The sequence below is a fragment of the Salvelinus sp. IW2-2015 genome, linkage group LG4q.1:29 (genome assembly GCF_002910315.2).
Source record: "Salvelinus sp. IW2-2015 linkage group LG4q.1:29, ASM291031v2, whole genome shotgun sequence".
Lineage (NCBI taxonomy): Eukaryota > Metazoa > Chordata > Actinopteri > Salmoniformes > Salmonidae > Salvelinus > Salvelinus sp. IW2-2015.
The window spans coordinates 20,849,693-20,868,559 of NC_036842.1; the positions used below are offsets into that span (position 1 = coordinate 20,849,693).

At 43.9% G+C, this 18,867-nt stretch overlaps 2 protein-coding genes across 3 annotated transcripts; one reads left to right on the top strand and one right to left on the bottom strand.

Moving 5' to 3' along the window:
• Nucleotides 1-931: 931 nt before the first annotated feature.
• On the bottom strand, nt 932-3,613 carry zmynd19 (zinc finger, MYND-type containing 19). Of its 2 annotated transcripts, none has more exons than XM_023984039.2 (6): nt 3,361-3,613; nt 2,222-2,281; nt 1,963-2,069; nt 1,660-1,800; nt 1,321-1,501; nt 932-1,109 (listed from the first exon to the last, which is right to left on the bottom strand). In XM_023984039.2, exons 1-6 carry the CDS (start codon nt 3,409-3,411, stop codon nt 966-968), a joined length of 684 nt encoding a protein of 227 aa, XP_023839807.1. In that variant the 5' UTR covers nt 3,412-3,613; the 3' UTR covers nt 932-965. The 2 variants fall into 2 exon arrangements, with proteins under 2 accessions (XP_023839807.1, XP_023839808.1); XM_023984040.2 differs by having other exon boundaries at nt 3,336-3,365.
• A 1,384-nt stretch (nt 3,614-4,997) lies between these two features.
• On the top strand, nt 4,998-14,263 carry bspry (B-box and SPRY domain containing). The gene is made up of 6 exons (XM_023984041.2): nt 4,998-5,888; nt 6,534-6,632; nt 6,783-7,013; nt 11,689-11,714; nt 11,868-11,992; nt 12,139-14,263. The coding sequence occupies exons 1-6, from the start codon at nt 5,496-5,498 to the stop codon at nt 12,672-12,674; spliced, it is 1,410 nt and encodes a 469-aa protein (XP_023839809.1). The 5' UTR covers nt 4,998-5,495; the 3' UTR covers nt 12,675-14,263.
• Nucleotides 14,264-18,867: the final 4,604 nt, after the last annotated feature.

The window sequence follows — 18,867 nt, forward strand, 5'->3', positions numbered from 1 at the left end:
TGGAACATGTATTATTTCATCTACGATCACTTGGACATGGAACAGATCTCTTTATTGACTGATGTGTAGAAAACAAAACATATTCAGGCCATTTCATACAATCCCAAGAACAAACTGACGTAGCCTGTCCAATGGCCAACCTGGGTTTCAGTTGTTCCCAGGACATACCTCAAACGTTAGCGACAGGGACTGGGTGTGAGCGTCTGGAAGGGAAACCGAACAGATCGCATCAAGAGACAGATTCATTCAGGGATTTTCAACACAGGAAAGTAACAATGCCTCTACAAGTGATCAAGTCCAAAAATCACTAACCCCTTCCCACCCTCCCCAAAATCTAAGTGACAAAATAATAATAATACACAGACCAAAAGCCCCCCCCCCCCCCATGTTCAACACTTCATCTATATCCTTCAGTCCATAATGGCAGCACACACAATACTGCTAGCGTGAAACAGCATGGAAAATCTGTTTTATGTTGGTCTTGGAGCATGACAGGAAGGTGTCTTGAGTATGTGCACCAAAGGTCCAAGAGGGAGTAGTAGTACAGTGAAAAGGTCCATGTCCATTGTACCAGGTGAACAGCAGGCACTGTCATCCCTATATCCCTGTACACACGGCATTACTGGTTGGTGGGAGTAAGGAGAAAGCTGACGACAACTGTAATCAATTGTAGTCCAAAAGAAGCACAGACAGTTTCATCCATGTGACCTCTTCTTAATCAAACACACAAATTCATAGCAGCAAGTAGAGCTCCAGGAGGATCTCCTTCTCCAAAAAAGCAAGTTATGGAGATTTGTCAGTTCTGTGAACTGGTTGTAGTTTTTTATTTTATTTTTTATCTTCCCACCCTTTCAACCAACCAACATTGTCCTCCGTCATTCGTCTCTGTCAGCAGATTTCCCCCCCCCTTGCMYTTAWKTYCCMCCCCCCCCCCCATTCCCCTATTCCGGTGATTTATTCAGAGATCATCGCTCAGGTTCAGACTCTAGGGCCAGGACCCTCTTGCGCTCACGACACTGCTTCTTGTGGGCGGGCCAGTCCCTCTGCTGGCATTGGGAGCCACAGTAGCGAGCCACCTGACAGCGGCCACAGATGTTGAACTCTCTAAGCTGTGGGCAGATGGAATACAAAGTCAGACTGGTGGAAAGACACTGTACTGAGACTATTATATTAAACACCTCAAAATAGCAACAATAATCTATGTCAGCCTCTGATCACAAATATCCTCAAAGCCATGTACTTCAGCACTCCCTTCCCAAGAGTGAGTATATAGAGTGAAAATAACAGAAGAAAGCAGAATATATGGGTAGCAGTACATACTCTCCTCTCAATGAGCGAGCAGGGTGGGTAGTGACACTCGTAGTAAGTACAGGAGCACTCCTCCTCCTCCACCAGCTCTCCGTTAGCATTGTAGTAGCGGGTACGACTGAGCTCCAGGTACTGCTCCTCTACGGGGTCAGCTGGTACCTGCTGGATGGCCAGCCAGTACAAAGACTGCTCTCTACAGGGATAGAAACACAAGTAATAACAGGCCAAGTCTGAATAACCTTGTATTTTCTCAATATTATGTTGTCTTTTCCTCAGTAAAGAAGTGATGAGTACTAGAAGAGCAGAATATAGCTCTAGTAATTGTAGTGGAGAAGTGCACAGCTGTAATACCTTTGCTTGCTGGAGATTTCCTCTGGTTTGGGGCTCCAACCCATGGGGACCAGTCTCAGGTTGTCCAGACGGTTATCCACTGTAACAGAGTTTATGTGGACTACTTGGAAGCTGGGAGCGATGCCTCCTCTATGTTTCTCCCTGGATAAACATTCAAATCACCTTATGACTCAACCAGTCTGCCAGCATCACACACTGAATATGAAGCACACAGTTTGTTTGATAAAGGCAAAAAGCTGCCCTAACCAACAGACTATGAGGATGTATTTAGTTGCAGATTTTGGGTATCGGACACCAACTCACCAGAGCAGCTCGTGCAGTGGCCTGCCAGCCCAGCGCCCTTTGCCAATGTCGAAGGCATAAGCAAAGATCTTTGCCCCATTGCCATCTGCATCTACCTCCATGCGTGCCTGAAAGATATGGTGTAACATTGATTTATTTATCCCAGGCCTCATAGTATCATAGTCAAGACCAGTTGTTTTTACCAGGGCCAGGATAGTGTGGGAATGGTCTCTGACTAACGACCCTCACAAAACCTCCACATAACTCCTCACCCTCTTACCTCAAAAGCATAGTTCTCCACCAATGGTATGTCCTGTTCATCGATCAGTGTGTACTTTGTCTGCAAAATAATGGACAGTTATTGCCACATGTAATGTGGGTTTACACTATTATTGTGTGGGATTAAAAACAATGGGGCGAGATTACAACAATTAGGTGTGTGAGATGACCCCAAATCAGATGACCTAACACATGTGATGGTATAATCAAGACCCTGAGTCAAGTTACATTTGCTTTGAGTATGTTAGCAGTCATTTAAACACAGAAGCCTTTTGAGGAAACATACCTATCGATCACACTGACTGGCACGCAAAAACACAACGGTGTTGATGGACTATTATATATGGTCTCTAGATTAATGTTCCAGGGGGTCACGCCATTACACGTGATATGTCCAAGTGGTTCTCATTTCTACAAGTGACATTTCAATGTTTACCAACTGTCCTAGCTAAAAACAAGAGGACACAAATATTCAAGTCACTGTTCACATTCGTCTGGTAAAAACTGTTTGACGTAGCTAGCCTAAACAAAACACTAGCTAGGCGTAGCTACATTTCAATAATAATGTAACATAAGAGACGAAGTTTGGCAGCCTTCAAATGTAAAGATAAAAAAATAAGATTGCTTAAAAAAAAACGATACCGTAGTTAGCTAAACCACAAAGGTAACAAACGTTACTTGAGAGCTGTCATGCCGGTGTTCCTGATAGAGCGTGGCAATGGCTTCCTACTACTTCACTAGCCAGTGTCGCCAGTTAGCTACATTACAATTTGCTTGACCATTTGTGAAGTGTGCATTGAGGCCAGGATATTTTTTACTTTTTTAACATTGACCCATGCCATCGTTGCGTCCATACATTAGCTAGTTAGCTACGAACGTCGGTTAAATGTAGCTAGCTTCAGCATGGCTAGCTAATTAATAGGTTGTTCTTGGCGGCTTCGAGAGAAAACAATTCCAGCGAAACATTTATATTAGACCACCTAGAATTCTAAAAAGATCCACGACTTATGTCTGTCTGTTTTCCATATTAAAACATATTCGATGCCAGCCATCGCCTGTCTCAACGAGCCATTTTGTAAGCACTTTTGTGATCCCCTCCCCTTCTTGTCGCTCACATGGCAGCCCCCGGATCCAGCTCACCTTCCCGGCCACACGGCCAAGTCGAACAATCCCGAGCTTGAAATCCGACATTGGAAGAGCGGTCGATCAAGGGGCGAAATGTAAGAACAGGTGAGGCGATCTACTCGTGTAAAAGTCGTCAGGGCGACCCCCCCCAGACCCGATTTACTGCCAGTTTGGTTAAATAGGGTCAATCGATGGCCGAATTTGGTCCACCCCACCGGCTAACAAACCTCCGTGACACACCGCTGGCGTAGAAGAAAGCCAGGCAAGATTTAGGGGAGGGTACGAAGAAGCTAAACATTTTTCAACCATTGAGAATACAGCTCTGAAAAGCTTCAGTCCAATCCAAAAAAGCGTTACATATTTTGTGTTCTTAATCTATTGTCCTATCCGATTCTCCAATCAAAGACGGGGATTTATTTTGAGCACCACCCATTTCTCTCCTGACGCCATCACGTTTCTATTGCTTGTTTCTGTGTATTCCGACAGTGAGCTGTCATTTTAGCGCGAAAACAGAAGCGGTAGGATTGCAGGGTGCCAGGCAGGAGTAGCCCATGGATGGAACAACCCTTGGATTGCCCTGCCCTGTTTTATGTGACTGTAATCCCAGTTCGATTCCGAGTAGATTTAGAGTAGGCCTAGCTATTCGATTCAGATTAGATTTCTACACTCTGATTCTAGTCTTCTGCATTATTTAGTCCAGTGGTTCTCAAACCTAGACATTTCGCAATTGTATTGTAGCCCTGAACTAACTCACCTGGTTCACATAGTCAAGGGTTTGATGTTTTGTTGACAATTTGAAACTGGTGTGCTAGTTGTGGAATAGTTCAAATACATGGAACGTCTGGGAGTCCCTGAGGAGAACCCCTTATTTAGTCCACCAGACAGGTGGTTGTCTGTTTCCTCCTTCAAAATAAAAACTATAAAATTTTTCATGCAACAGTTTTCATCCCCCTTTTTGTGCATTTTATTTCCGTCAATAGAAATGTATCTCTGAAATTGCACTTTAAATACATTTGATATTATGTTTATTTAGGCTTAAATAAAATGGCCAAAAGTGCTAGGCATAGGCTAGAAACCTAGATTAGCCTACACGTTTACTGTGGGGTTTATAGTACGCCATTTATTTTATAAAACGTTCTAATGCCACGTTGAAATCAAGTTGGAAACTGGGAACCTCCGAGTTAAAATTAACGTAAATTATTTGCATAGAGCTTCCTAATGGTTTATTCTGATACTTCCCAAATCAGAAACTCCAGGTAGTCCTATCAGAGTTTCGGACATGATGTGAATGACCCCCGGTATAATCAGTCATGTGCATATTGCTGCGTTATAAAACAACTGGGAACTCGGGAATCTCTGACTTCAGTGCGTTCAAGACAAATGGGAACTCGGAAAAAAATGAAGCACGTACTTTGAATGGTCATCCAATTCAGAATTGCAAGTCATAAACTCGGTCATGTTGCCACTTTCAAAACAATTGGGAACTCGGAAAAATATGAGGTCAAATCGTGACGTCAGTGATCTTCAGGTCAGATAGTCGGGGCTCTAGAAAGAGCGAGTTGGATGACGGTTCAAATCGATTTTTCCCAGTCGTATTTATCCGAGTTCCCAGTTGTTTTGAACGCGGCACAAGAGTCTCAAAATAAACTTTCATCATTGGCATTTAGGCCTAGCCTATACCATTCCAGGATAGCCGACGCTAAATGTAGGCTTATTTTGTTTAATTTAATTATACAATATTCAAATATATAGCCCCAACTATTGTCGGACTATTTAGCCTATACTAAACTATAAAACATGTAAAGCTAAAAGATCATGTAGGTTTTTAACGTAAGATTACAATTCGACTAGAGAGGTTCATTGCGATATAGGATGTTGTGAGGTCAAATTACAACATCAAAACACTGTCATCATACAGGTAAAGGAGGTAGCATAAAATCAATGATAGCCAATAACATCTGAACAAAAATCGTTTTCATTGATACTGCCCCGTTGTTGCAGTTGTTGCTAAACTTGCTTTTCAGCTCTAGTGTACGTGTTACTTCCGTGTTCATACCTTGATACACCTGTGTTATAACTGCAGTAGATTGGCTACTGAAGCCACCTGTCGCGTTCTATTGCTATTAGCCTAGTAGGCTATTTGACGTGCCATGAGCGCGGAGGCAGAATCATGTGATTTGACACCTGTGTCTTTGCGAGACGACCCAGACACTGGAGTGGAAGTTCGAGAAAGTTCGGGAGACTTTAATATGGATTTACAACAGCCGATTTTCTTCTCGTTGGATGTACACCAACATGAAACTCACTCAGCTAAAGTTGTCTCCAGGTTGTCTAGAAATGCTGCCGCTACATCAGTGGTGACCACCTCCGACTCAGAATCCGGTATATTCTCAGGTGAATCGAAACTTTGCATGGAACATGAATCAGACCTGGACTGGTTCTGCAGCTCCGAGCAGAAACTCAAATGCTTGCACTGCACCATAGTGGGATCCTGCCAGGGCCACACAGTGACACCCCTGGCCAGCAGAGTGACAGCCGTCAGGGTGAGTGCCCAGACTCTTCCTGAAATTATATTATCCAGATGTAGTCTCTTGTAGTAATACCACTAGAATATACCACCTATTAATAACACCATGTCCTTTTTGAGCAGTTACATTTAAGCTGCTTATTGTGTGTCATATGGACCTTTGTCACAGTGAATGGGGCCAGGAGACTTTGTTTACCTAGAGTTAGGGGTGAGAATGCAACAGGCAAACTGAGTATACCTTTGTTTACATGGGGTACTACAGTACAAAGGGCCAGCTGGTTTGTGTTTTGAAAGTGTGTGTTCACATGCCTGGTGGGTGTGTAGGGTGTGCCACACTTATCCCACACCAGACTGAGGAGTTTCCCCTATTGATGTGTCATGGGGTGTGAGGAGACAAGAGTTTCAAGCTGTTGGGAAGAGGCAGCATGAATTATCATCAGTGCTCTTCTAAATTATTTTCTATTTCAGGATACACAATGACATGTTGGTGATGGCAGTTCAGCACTACAGGAATATGCTTATCAGGATAGGGGTCCCTGCTTTTGAAAATGTACCTGATCAGCTCTGTGGTTTTCAAGTCCAACACTAGTCTTTTTTTTATGCCAGTCACTGTGTGTGTGTGTGTGTGTGTGTGTGTGTGTGTGTGTGTTGTCCTGAACAGAACCAACTGGTTGACATTTGTGAGAAAATGCAGCTGCAGGCCCAGCGCATCGAGCGCTTTATCAACCAGACCCTGACTGCCAAAGAGCGGGCACTGCAGGTGAGCAGCCCTGTGACACTCGCACTCAGTCCCTTATGTGCTTACACTACATACAGCTTTGGAATCGCAAGCTCTACACACAGATATCTAATGGATTCCATCAAATATCTTCGCTGTGTCCCCTATGCCCTCTGCTGTGTGTCCATGCAGGTAGAGGCGAGCGGGGCTCGGGAGCAAGTGGTAGCCCAGGTCAGTGTGGTGAGGGAGGCGGTGGAGGAGGAGGAACAGCGGCTGCTGGAAGCGGTGCAGAGGGAGGAGGAGAGGGTGGAGCAGTGCCTCCTCACCCAGAGAGCCCACTGGGGCCAGGCCCTGGCTATGCTCACACAGACACGCACATGTCTGGTGCACACCCTCACAAACACACCGGACATACAGCTGGCAGTGAGTAAGGGAGATGGGTACAGGTAGGGAGGGAGAGACCAATGATTTATATATACACTGGGGCTACAACTGACTTCTTCCGTCGCGACGTCCCTCTAAGGTACTTCTGCTAGCCCCGGCCCGCTAGCTGTCTGAATCGCCGTGTCTCCAGCTCGCCCAGCTACTCACTGGACCCAATTGATCACTCGGCCACGCATACCTCTCCCTAATGTCAATATGCCTTGTCCATTGCTGTTTTGGTTAGTAATTATTGCCTTATTTCACTGTAGAGCCTCTAGCCCTCCACAATACGCCTTAGCTAACCCTTTAGTTCCACCTCCCACACATGCGGTGACCTCGCCTGGTTTAAATTATGTTTCGAGAGACAATATCTCTCATTGTCACTCAATGCATAGGTTTACCTCCACTGTATTCACATCCTACCATATCTTTGTCTGTACATTATGCCTTGAATCTATTCTACCGTGCCCAGAAACCTGCTCCTTTTACTCTCTGTAACGAACGTACTAGACGACCAGTTCTTATAGCCTTTAGCCGTACCCTTATCCTACTCCTCCTCTGTTCCTCTGGTGATGTAGAGGTTAATCCAGGCCCTGCAGTGCCTAGCTCCACTCCCATTCCCCAGGCGCTCTAATTTGTTGACTTCTGTAACCGTAAAAGCCTTGGTTTCATGCATGTTAACATTAGAAGCCTCTTCCCTAAGTTTGTTTTATTCACTGCTTTAGCACACTCTGCCAACCCTTATGGCCTAGCCATGTCTGAATCCTGGCTTAGGAAGACTACCAAAAACCCTGGGATTTCCATCCCTAACTATAACATTTCCCAACAAGATAGACCTGCCAAAGGGGGCGGAGTTAGCCTTCAGAGTTCTGTCTTAGTATCCAGGTCTGTGCCCAAACAATTTGAGCTTCTACTTTTAAAAATCCACCTTTCCAGAAACAAGTCTCTCACTGTTGCAGCTTGCTATAGACCACCTTCTGCCCCCAGCTGTGCCCTGGACACCATATGTGAATTGATTGCCCCCCATCTATCTTCAGAGCTCGTGCTGTTAGGTGACCTAAACTGGGATATGCTTAACACCCCGGCCATCCTACAATCTAAGCTTGATGCCCTCAATCTCACACAAATTATCATTGAACCTACCAGGTACAACCCCAAATCCGTAAACACGGGCACCCTCATAGATATCATCCTAACCAACCTGTCCTCCAAATACACCTCTGCTGTCTTCAACCAGGATCTCAGCGATCACTGCCTTATTGCCTGCGCCCGTAATGGGTCTGCGGTCAAACGACCACCCCTCATCACTGTCAAACGCTCCCTAAAACACTTCAGCGAGCAGGCTTTTCTAATCAACCTGGCCCGGGTATCCTGGAAGGATATTGACCTCATTCCGACAGTAGAGGATGCCTGGTTATTCTTTAAAAGTGCCTTCCTCACCATCTTAAATAAGCATGCCCCATTCAAAAAATGTAGAACCAGAAACAGATATAGCCCTTGGTTCACTCCACATCTGACTGCCCTTGACCAGCACAAAAACATCCTGTGGCGGACTGCATTAGCATCGAATAGCCTACGTGATATGCAACTTTTCAGGGAAGTTAGGAACCAATGTATGTTAGGCAGTTAGGAACAGGCAGATAGAAAAGCAAAGGCTAGCTTTTTCAAACAGAAATTTGCATCCTGTAGCACAAACTCCAAAAGGTTCTGGGACACTGTAAAGTCCATGGAGAATAAGAGCACCTCCTCCCAGCTGCCCACTGCACTGAGGCTAGGAAACACTGTCACCACTGATAAATCCATGATAATTTAGAATTTCAATAAGCATCTTTCTACGGCTGGCCATGCTTTCCACCTGGCTACCCCTACCCCGGTCAACAGCCCTGTACCACCCCACAGGACCTTGCCCAAGCCTCTGCCATTTCTTTCACCCAAATCCAGATAGCTGATGTTCTGAAAGAGATGCAAACTCTGGACCCCTACAAATCAGCCAGGCTAGACAATCTGGACCCTCTCTTTCTAAAATGATATGCCGAAATTGTTGCAACCGCTATTACTAGCCTGTTCAACCTCTCTTTCGTATCGTCTGAGATTCCCAAAGATTGGAAAGCAGCCGCGGTCATCCCCCTCTTCAAAGGGGGAGACACTCTAGACCCAAACTGCTACAGACCTATATCTATCCTACCCTGCCTTTCTAAGGTCTTCGAAAGCCAAGTTAACAAACAGATCACCGACCATTTCGAATCCCCACCGTACCTTCTCCGCTATGCAATCTGGTTTCTGAGCTGGTCATGGGTGCACCTCAGCCACACTCAAGGTCCTAAACGATATCACAACCGCCATCGATAAGAGACAATACTGTGCAGCCGTATTCATCGACCTGGCCAAGGCTTTCGACTCTGTCAATCACCACATTCTTATCGGCAGACTCAACAGCCTTGGTTTCGCAAATGACTGCCTTTTCTGGTTCACCAACTACTTCTCAGAAAGAGTTCAGTGTGTCAAATCGGAGGGACTGTTGTCCGGACCTCTGGCAGTCTCTATGGGGGTGCCACAGGGTTCAATTCTCGGGCCGACTCTCTTCTCTGTATACATCAATGATGTCTCTCTTGCTGCTGGTGATTCTCTGATCCACCTCTACACAGACGACACCCTTTTGTATACTTCTGGCCCTTCTTTGTACACTGTGTTAACTAACCTCCAGATGAGCTTCAATGCCATACAACTTTCCTTCCGTGGCCTCCAACTGCTGTTAAATGCAAGTAAAACTAAATGCATGCTCTTCAACCGATCGCTGCCCTCATCTACCCGCCCGTCCAGCATCACTACTCTGGACGGTTCTGACTTAGAATATGTGGACAACTACAAATACCTAAGTGTCTGGTTAGACTGTAAACTCTCCTTCCAGACTCACATTAAGCATCTCCAATCCAAAATTAAATCTAGAATCGGCTTCCTATTTCACAACAAAGTATCCTTCAATCATGCTGCCAAACATACCCTCGTTAAACTGACCATCCTACCGATCCTTGACTTCGGCGATGTCATTAACAAAATAGCCTCCAACACTCTACTCAGCAAATTGGATGCAGTCTATCACAGTTACATCCGTTTTGTCACCAAAGCCCCATATACTACCCACCACTGCGACCTGTACGCTCTCGTTGGCTGGCCCTCGCTTCATATTCGTCGCCAAACCCACTGGCTCCAGGTCATCTATAAGTCTTTGCTAGGTAAAGCCCCGCCTTATCTCAGCTCACTGGTCACCATAGCAGCACCCACCCGTAGCACTTGCTCCAGCAAGTATATATCACTAGTCACCCCCAAAGCCAATTTCTCCTTTGTCCGCCTTTCCTCCCAGTTCTCTGCTGCCAATGACTGGAACGAACTGCAAAAATCACTGAAGCTGGAGACTCATATCTCCCTCACTAACTTTAAGCACCAGCCGTCAGAGCAGCTCACACATCACTGCACCTGTACATAGCCCATCTGTAAATAGCCCGTCCAACTACCTCATCCCCCATACTGTTATTTATTTGATTTATTTTGCTCCTTTGCACCCCAGTATCTCTACTTGCACACTCATCTTCTGCACATCTATCACTCCAGTGTTTAATTGCTATATTGTAATTATTTCACCACTATGGCCTATTTATTACCTTACCTCCCTTATCCTACCTCATTTTCACAAACTCTATATAGACTTTTTCTATTGTATTATTGACGGCATGTTTGTTTATTCCATGTAACTCTGTGTTGTTGTTTGTGTCGCACTGCTTTTCTTTATCTTGGCAAGGTCGCAGTTGTAAATGAGAACTTGTTCTCAACTGGCCTACGTGGTTAAATAAAGGTGAAATAAAATAAATAAATAAAATAAACACTAGATGACTGATAGGGGGCGCTGTGTTGAAGCCACAGTGCCTCAATCTTGGCACTCCCCCACCATTGTAAAAAATATTCTGGAAGCTATAGAATTGCATTTGTTCATGTCTACATTCGTTTTTCCCACATTTATTCTATTACAGTCATCTCAAAGCGGCAATCAGCAGTTGAAAGAGTAACAAAACAATCTCTCTGCCACTGTTTCGCTAAGAAGCTGAGGAATGGGGCTGGAGAAATGTAAAACCACTCTCAAATTCATTGACCAAGCTATGGATGCAAAGACTAAAAGTCAATTATATAAAAATGATAGCTTTAACTATGTTTTGCGGCTATACCGTGTTTGTTTACATTCACTTTGTTGACAAACATTGGAGTAAAACAAGCTTATATTTTGGGTACTGATGAGGTACGACAGTTGAAGGAAGCTCATGAGGCATTTAAGTTATATTCTTCAAGAATCAATGGCTACAAATCATTAATTTATAAGTCCAAAAATGAATGTAGCTACTGCAGATTGCCCCTTTAAGGCATACTTTTACATTATATTCCATACATTCCTTTGGAGAACTGAGTACCAAAATGGCTGACCTGTGGCTTCACAGCATCCTAATACATACCATCAGCATTCCAGTGTGTATATAAACGATTTTGAGCAACTATAGAGGGTGGGACGCAGGAGTGTATAGATGTGGAAGAAAGAAGGATGAAAAAATAGGTGGCGCAAACAATGATGATGTTAATAATGATACACTTGATTGCTGTAAATCATCGTTGACGCTCTCCTGTGTTTCAGACCTCTGGCCAGGAAATAGCTGAGAGGTAAATATTCTGTTTTGACATGTATATTTGCTCAACCACTTGGTGAAGCAATCCTGCGTTGTTCATTAGCCAGATTTACATGACTTGCCTCTGTGTGTGTGTGTGTGTGTGTGTGTGTGTGTGTGTGTGTGTGTGTGTGTGTGTGTGTATCAGGATTGAGGAGGCAGAGGGGGTGGGTGAGCCTCATGACACCGACCATCTCAACCTGAACGCCAGCTGTAGAGACAGCAAACTCATGATGGGCCTGTGGGCCAGCGCCATACTGCTGGGACCAACTGGTAACATGATACAGGCCAGGGCAAATTCCAGTTGTTCAGGATACAGTAGTTTCAAATAGTTGCAGTTAATAGTGTCTGAACAACTGGCAATAAGTGCTTAATTAATTCTGAATAAAAATACACTCTTCTCTTCCCTCTCTCTTAAGCTTATGGTTCAGCAAATCTGACATTTGACGAGCGCACCGTCAGCTCCGTACTTTCCCTCTCAGAAGACCTTTGCACTCTGACCTTCCTGCCTAAGCGGTCACGCCAGTCCCCGCCCTATGACCCGGCGCGCTTCGACTGCTGGCCCAATGCGCTGGGCAATCTGGCCATCTCCTCCGGCACCCACAGCTGGGTGATTGACATGGGTGAGAGCGGGGCCTTCAAGGTGGGGGTATGCTACTCCAGCATGGGGCGCAAGGGCTCGGGCAACGACTCCCGCCTGGGCTACAACATCCAGTCCTGGGTGCTCTCCAAATACGATGGGGACTTCTCCTTCTGCCATGCGGGGAAGAACACACCCCTGCATGTGGTCCACAAGCCCAAGAGTCTAGGGCTACTCCTGGACTGGCCTAGTCAGACCCTGGTATTTTATGACCCAGACTCCAGTGCTGTGTTGCACTCGGTCAGACACGCCTTTAGTGGCCCGCTGCTGCCAGCATTTGCTGTGGCTGACCGCAGTGTCACCATACTGCACTGACCTCTGAAGTACTGTAACTGTAGTGTCAATGATATAGAATTACGGGTAACACTTTCATAAGGCATATCATATGAGTTGATAATATAACAGTGAAAGGGCTTATTAATGCATACAACAAGTAGTACTGCATTATACCTGCTGATAAAATGGTACTGAATTACTTATAATATTTGTACATCCTACTAATAGAATACTATCAAAGCTTCACAATGTATTTGAATGTAATCAAATTGGCCAAAATTAGGCCTTATGTTTCTCTGCATTGAAGAGGTATGCAGAAAGATTTGATGGGAGATATATTTCTAATTTATTTTTTGTTTTTTAAAATCTGAAGTAATGATTCTGTAGAGATTTCTGTAGGAGTCTGTTGATCAAATTATACAGTAGTTTTAATGTGTCATACTGTAGTCATTTTAGATATAGGAGTATGCTATTTATATTTCTTATACTGTTATGATAATTTACTGTAAGTGAAGTGACTGTTTGAGACCTTTTCTATCTTTTAAAGCGACACCTGTCTGAAGGAGTGGTTGATCCATACGCATACAAATATGTGTTAATTGTCTGATATGCAATGTATGTCTCTATTGAAACTCACATCCTACTTTCCATCCATCCGTCAGTGGGAAGAAAATTAATGAAATACCAGACTCATTGCAAGAGACACAGTCTAGAAATGAACAGCAGGGGGCAATGTAGTGTGTGTCATAGTGATGCGGAGGTTGACTCGTAACCCGCAATTCCTGCGGTTAAAGGGTTTAATAAAGAGAAAACAATACCTTAAATCCATAAATGTATCAGTCTTGTGCAATTTATATCTATAGGCTACATTTACGTTTTTATTTCTTTATTTTAGGCTATCTGGCATTAGTGCGTGAGCCTAAATTTAACGCTGCGATCACACCGACTGTGTTATTGCATTTTGGTACACCAGAATTACATTCATTTCCAATTAAACGCTGCATTTGCTTTTCAGCAGTGCGTTCGGTGTGATGGCTTGACAGAAATGGTAGCAGAAGGTGAATGTTGAACTTTTGTTGCATACATATCCTGATGATGCTGTATACTATAACCCTGTCAGTGTGATGAAGCCTCAGGTACACACCGACAGTGTCATTGCGCAAAATAGTATGCAGCATCATCAGGATATGTATGCAACAAAAGTTCAACATTCACCTTCTGCTACCATTTCTGTAAAGTCGTCTACACATACAGTTTGACGCATATGTTCGATAAATCCAATGTGTGCACCACACCGAACGGACTGCAACTGCCTCTGCAACGCAATGCTGCATGGCAAACGCAGCGTTTCATTCGAAATGAATGTAATTCTGGTGTACCAAAATGTAACACTGTTGGTGTGATCAAAGCCTGTGCCTGTATGCGCACCAAATAGCCCACACGCCAATCGCCAAATGTTATTGGGAACGGGCAGAAAAAGTTATGGAGGCAAAATGGACAATGTCAGAGTTGAATTAAATAAGAGAAAGGCTGCGAAAAGTAATGCTTGGTGAAATGGTAAAAGAGGATAACAGTTCCGGTGTCATGTGTGACGATTGTGAGGCTCTACTTGTGGAGAAATATGATTTATTTCATTCAGCATTTTCAGTAATTGCATTTTCTCCTCGTTCCCTAAAAGTCTTTGCTCCTTAAAATAAAGAAAGATGACAGATAACTTTACCAATGTCAACTAGATTGAAGCATTCACTCTATCATTTATGACATTCTGGGGAGCATGGGTTTATTTAGTCTTCTAATCTAGGGCAACATATACAGTTGAAGTCGGAAGTTTACATACACCTTAGCCAAATACATTTAAACTCAGTTTTTCACAATTCCTGACATTTAATAATTTAAGTAAAAATGCCCTGTCTTATGTCAGTTAGGATCACCACTTTATTTTAAGAATGTGAAATGTCAGAATAATAGTAGAGAGAATGATTAATTTCAGCTATTATTTCTTTCATAACATTCTCAGTGGGTCAGAAGTTTACATACACTCAATTAGTATTTGGTAGCATTGCCTTTAAATTGTTTAACTTGGGTCAAACGAGTCGGGTAGCCTTCCACAAGCTTCCCACAATAAGTGAATTTTGGCCCATTCCTCCTGACAGAGCTGGTGTAATTGAGTCAGGTTCCTAGGCCTCCTTGCTCACACAAGCTTTTTCAGTTCTGCCCACACATTTTCTATAGGATTGAGGTCAGGGCTTTGTGATGGCCACTCCAATACCCTGACTTTGTTGTCCTTAAGCCATTTTGCCACAACTTTGGAAGTATGCTTGGAGTCATTGTCCATTTGGAAGACCCATTTGCGACCAAGCTTTAACTTCCTGACTGATGTCTTGAGATGTTGCTTCAATATAATCCACATAATTTTCCTACCTCATGATGCCATCTATTTTGTGAAGTGTACCAGTCCCTCCTGCAGCAAAAAAAAAACACAACATGATGCTGCTACCACCGTGCTTCACGGTTGGGATGGTGTTCTTTGGCTTGCAAGCCTCCCTTTTTTCCTCCAAACATAACGATGGTCATTATGGCCAAACAGTTCAGTTCTATTTTTGTTTCATCAGACCAGAAGACATTCCTCCAAAAAAGTACAATATTTGTCCCCATGTGCAGTTGCAAACCGTAGTCTGGCTATTTTATGGTGGTTTTGGAGCAGTGGCTTCTTCCTTGCTGAGCGGCTTTTCAGGTCATGTCGATAAAGGACTCATTTTATTGTGGAAATAGATATCTTTGTACTTTTTTCCTCCAGCATCTTCACAAGGTCCTTTGCTGTTGTTCTGGGATTGATTTGCACCAAAGCACATTCATTTCTAGGAGACAGAACGCGTCTCCTTCCTGAGCGGTATGATGGCTGTATGGTCCCATGGTGTTTATACTTGTGTACTATTGTTTGAACAGATGAACGTGGTACCTTCAGGCATTTGGAAATTGCTCCCAAAGATGTACCAGACTTGTGGAGGTCTACAATCTTTTTTTCTAAGGTCTTGACTGATTTCTATTGATTTTCCCATGATGTCAAGCAAAGAGGCACTGAGTTTGAAGGTAGGCCTTGAAATACATCCACAGGTACATCTCCAATTGACTCAAATTATGTCAATTAGCCTATCAGAAGCTTCTTGAGCCATGACATAATTTTCTGGAATTTTCCAAGCTGTTTAAAGGCACAGTCAATTTAGTGTATGTAAACTTCTGACCCACTGGAATTGTGATACAGTGAATTATAAATGAAATAATCTGTGAACAATTGTTGGAAAAATTACTTGTGTCATGCACGAAGTAGATGTCCTAACCGACTTGCCAAAACTATAGTTTGGGAAGCTGCATGTATCTAATTATAGACAAGTTGTCTAACAAATAGCCTACCAAAATATCGGAAGTTATAAGTGGAAACATAGGCCTATCTAAATTAGGCAACAAAAAAATTCCTGCACCCTCTCTCAAAAATTGGTCAGCTGTCTGTGACTGTAGCCTACAGCGCATTTTCTATATTAGCGGGTTAGGGTCGGGTGCCGGCCTCAGATTTGAGCTTTTCACATAGCCAATAGTCGGGCAGTTGCAGATGTGTTATTATCAATTGCAGGCGGGTGCGGGTGAACACACAGATGACCCATGCATCCTGTAGCACAAACTCAAAAAAGTTCTGGGACACTGTAAAGTCCATGGAGAATAAGAGCACCTCCTCCCAGCTGCCCACTGCACTGAGGCTAGGAAACACTGTCACCACCGGTAAATCCATGATAATTGAGAATTTCAAGAAGCATTTTTCTACGGCTGGCCATGCTTTCCACCTGGCTACCCCTACCCCGGTCAACAACCCTGCACCCCCACAGCAACTCGCCCAAGCCTCCCCCATTTCTCCTTCACCCAAATCCAGATAGCTGATGTTCTGAAAGAGATGCAAACTCTGGACCCCTACAAATCAGCCGGGCTAGACAATCTGGACCCTCTCTTTCTAAAATTATCTGCCGAAATTTTTGCAACCCCTATTACTAGCCTCTCTTTCGTATCGTCTGAGATTCCCAAAGATTGGAAAGCAGCCGCGGTCATCCCCCTCTTCAAAGGGGGAGACACTCTAGACTCAAACTGCTACAGACCTATATCTATCCTACCCTGCCTTTCTAAGGTCTTCGAAAGCCAAGTTAACAAACAGATTATCGACCATTTCGAATCCCACCGTACCTTCTCCGCTATGCAATCTGGTTTCTGAGCTGGTCATGGGTGCACCTCAGCCACACTCAAGGTCCTAAACGATATCACAACCGCCCCAAATCGATAAGAGACAATACTGTGCACCTATTCATCGACCTGGCAAGGCTTTCTACTGCTGTCAATCACCACATTCTTATCGCAGACTCAACAGCCTTGGTTTCGCAAATGATTGCCTCGCCTGGTTCACCAACTACTTCTCTGATTGAGTTCAGTGTGCCAAATCGGAGGACCTGTTGTCCGGACCTCTGGCAGTCTCTTAGGGGGTGCCTAGGGTTAAATTCTGGGCCGACTCTCTTCTCTGTATACATCAATGATGTCTCTCTTGCTGCTGTGTGATTCTCTGATCCACCTCTACGCAGACGACACCATTTTGTATAATTCTGGCCCTTCTTGGAACCTGTGTAAACTAACCTCCAGATGAGCTTCAATGCATACAACTTTCCTTCCGTGGCCTCCAACTGCTGTTAAATGCAAGTAAAACTAAATGCATGCTCTTCAACCGATCGTTGCCTGTACCTGCTTGCCTGTCCAGAATCACTTACTCTGGATGGTTCTGACTTAGAATATGTGGTCAACTACAAATACCTAGTGTCTTGGTTAGACTGTAAACTCTCCTTCCAGACTCACATTAAGCATTTACAATCCAAAATTAAATCTAGAATCGGCTTCCTATTTCACAACAAAGCATCCTTCACTCATGCTGCCAAACATACCCTCGTTAAAACTGACCAGCCTACCGATCTCGACTTCGGCGATGTCATTTACAAAAAGCCTCCAACACTCTACTCAACAAATTGGATGCAGTCTATCACAGTGCCATCCGTTTGTCACCAAAGCCCATATACTACTCACCACTGCAACCTGTACGCTTTCGTTGGCTGGCCCTCGCTTCATACTCGTCGCCAAAAACCACATGGCTCCAGGTCATCTACAAGTTTTAGGTAAAGCCCCGCCTTATCTCAGCTCACTGGTCACCATAGCAGCACCACCCGTAGCACGCGCTCCAGCAGGTATATCTCACTGGTCACCCCCAAAGCCAATTCCTACTTTGGCCGCTTTCCTTCCAGGTCTCTGCTGCTAATGACTGAATGAACTGCAAAAATCACTATAGCTGGAGACTCATATCTCCCTCATTAACTTTAAGTACCAGCTGTCAGAGCAGCTCACAGATCACTGCACCTGTACATAGCCCATCCAACTACCTCATCCCATACTGTATTTATTTATTTTGCTCCTTTGCACCCCAGTATCTCTACTTGCACATTCATCTTCTGCACATCTACCATTCCATGTTAATTGCTATATTGTAATTACTTCGCCACCATTGCCTATTTATTGCCTTACCTCCCTTATCTTACCTCATTTTCACACACTGTATATATATCTTTTCCACTGTATTATTGACTGTATGTTTGTTTATTCCATGTGTAACTGTGTTGGGCCCTGTTTCATTTAATTTTTGGCGGTTTGATCACGGGGGAGGCACTAGTAATGTCTGTAGTTTCGGTTTGGCTATTTGTTTCAAGTGTATTAGTCTGTAAATAAATCTCTTTGCCAAAATTCGTAATCTTTCCCATGTCTTATTCGACTAGTAGTTGTTCTGAAATGTTATTGCTTGCCTACATGTTTAATAACACACATACTGAAATTATTAATTTCGGTTTCCTATCCTGACGTGAAGTTTGTTCTACATAAAGTATTTGACTCTGATGTGTGCCACACAGAAAGTATTTGACTCTAGCCACAAAATTAAGGAAATTAGAGGGGGGGGGGGGCGATTTCGGCAGGCAAGAAAATGGCCTTGCCGAAATCCTCCCCAATTTCCTTAATTTTGTCACTTGAGTCAAATACTTTCTGTGGCACACATCAGAGTCAAATTACCTTGGCTAAAGCAGATCTGATTGAATAGAGCCTTTAGTCTTTCCATAATGCTGTACTACTGTACTAATCCCAGAGTCATTGAAACGGGCATCAA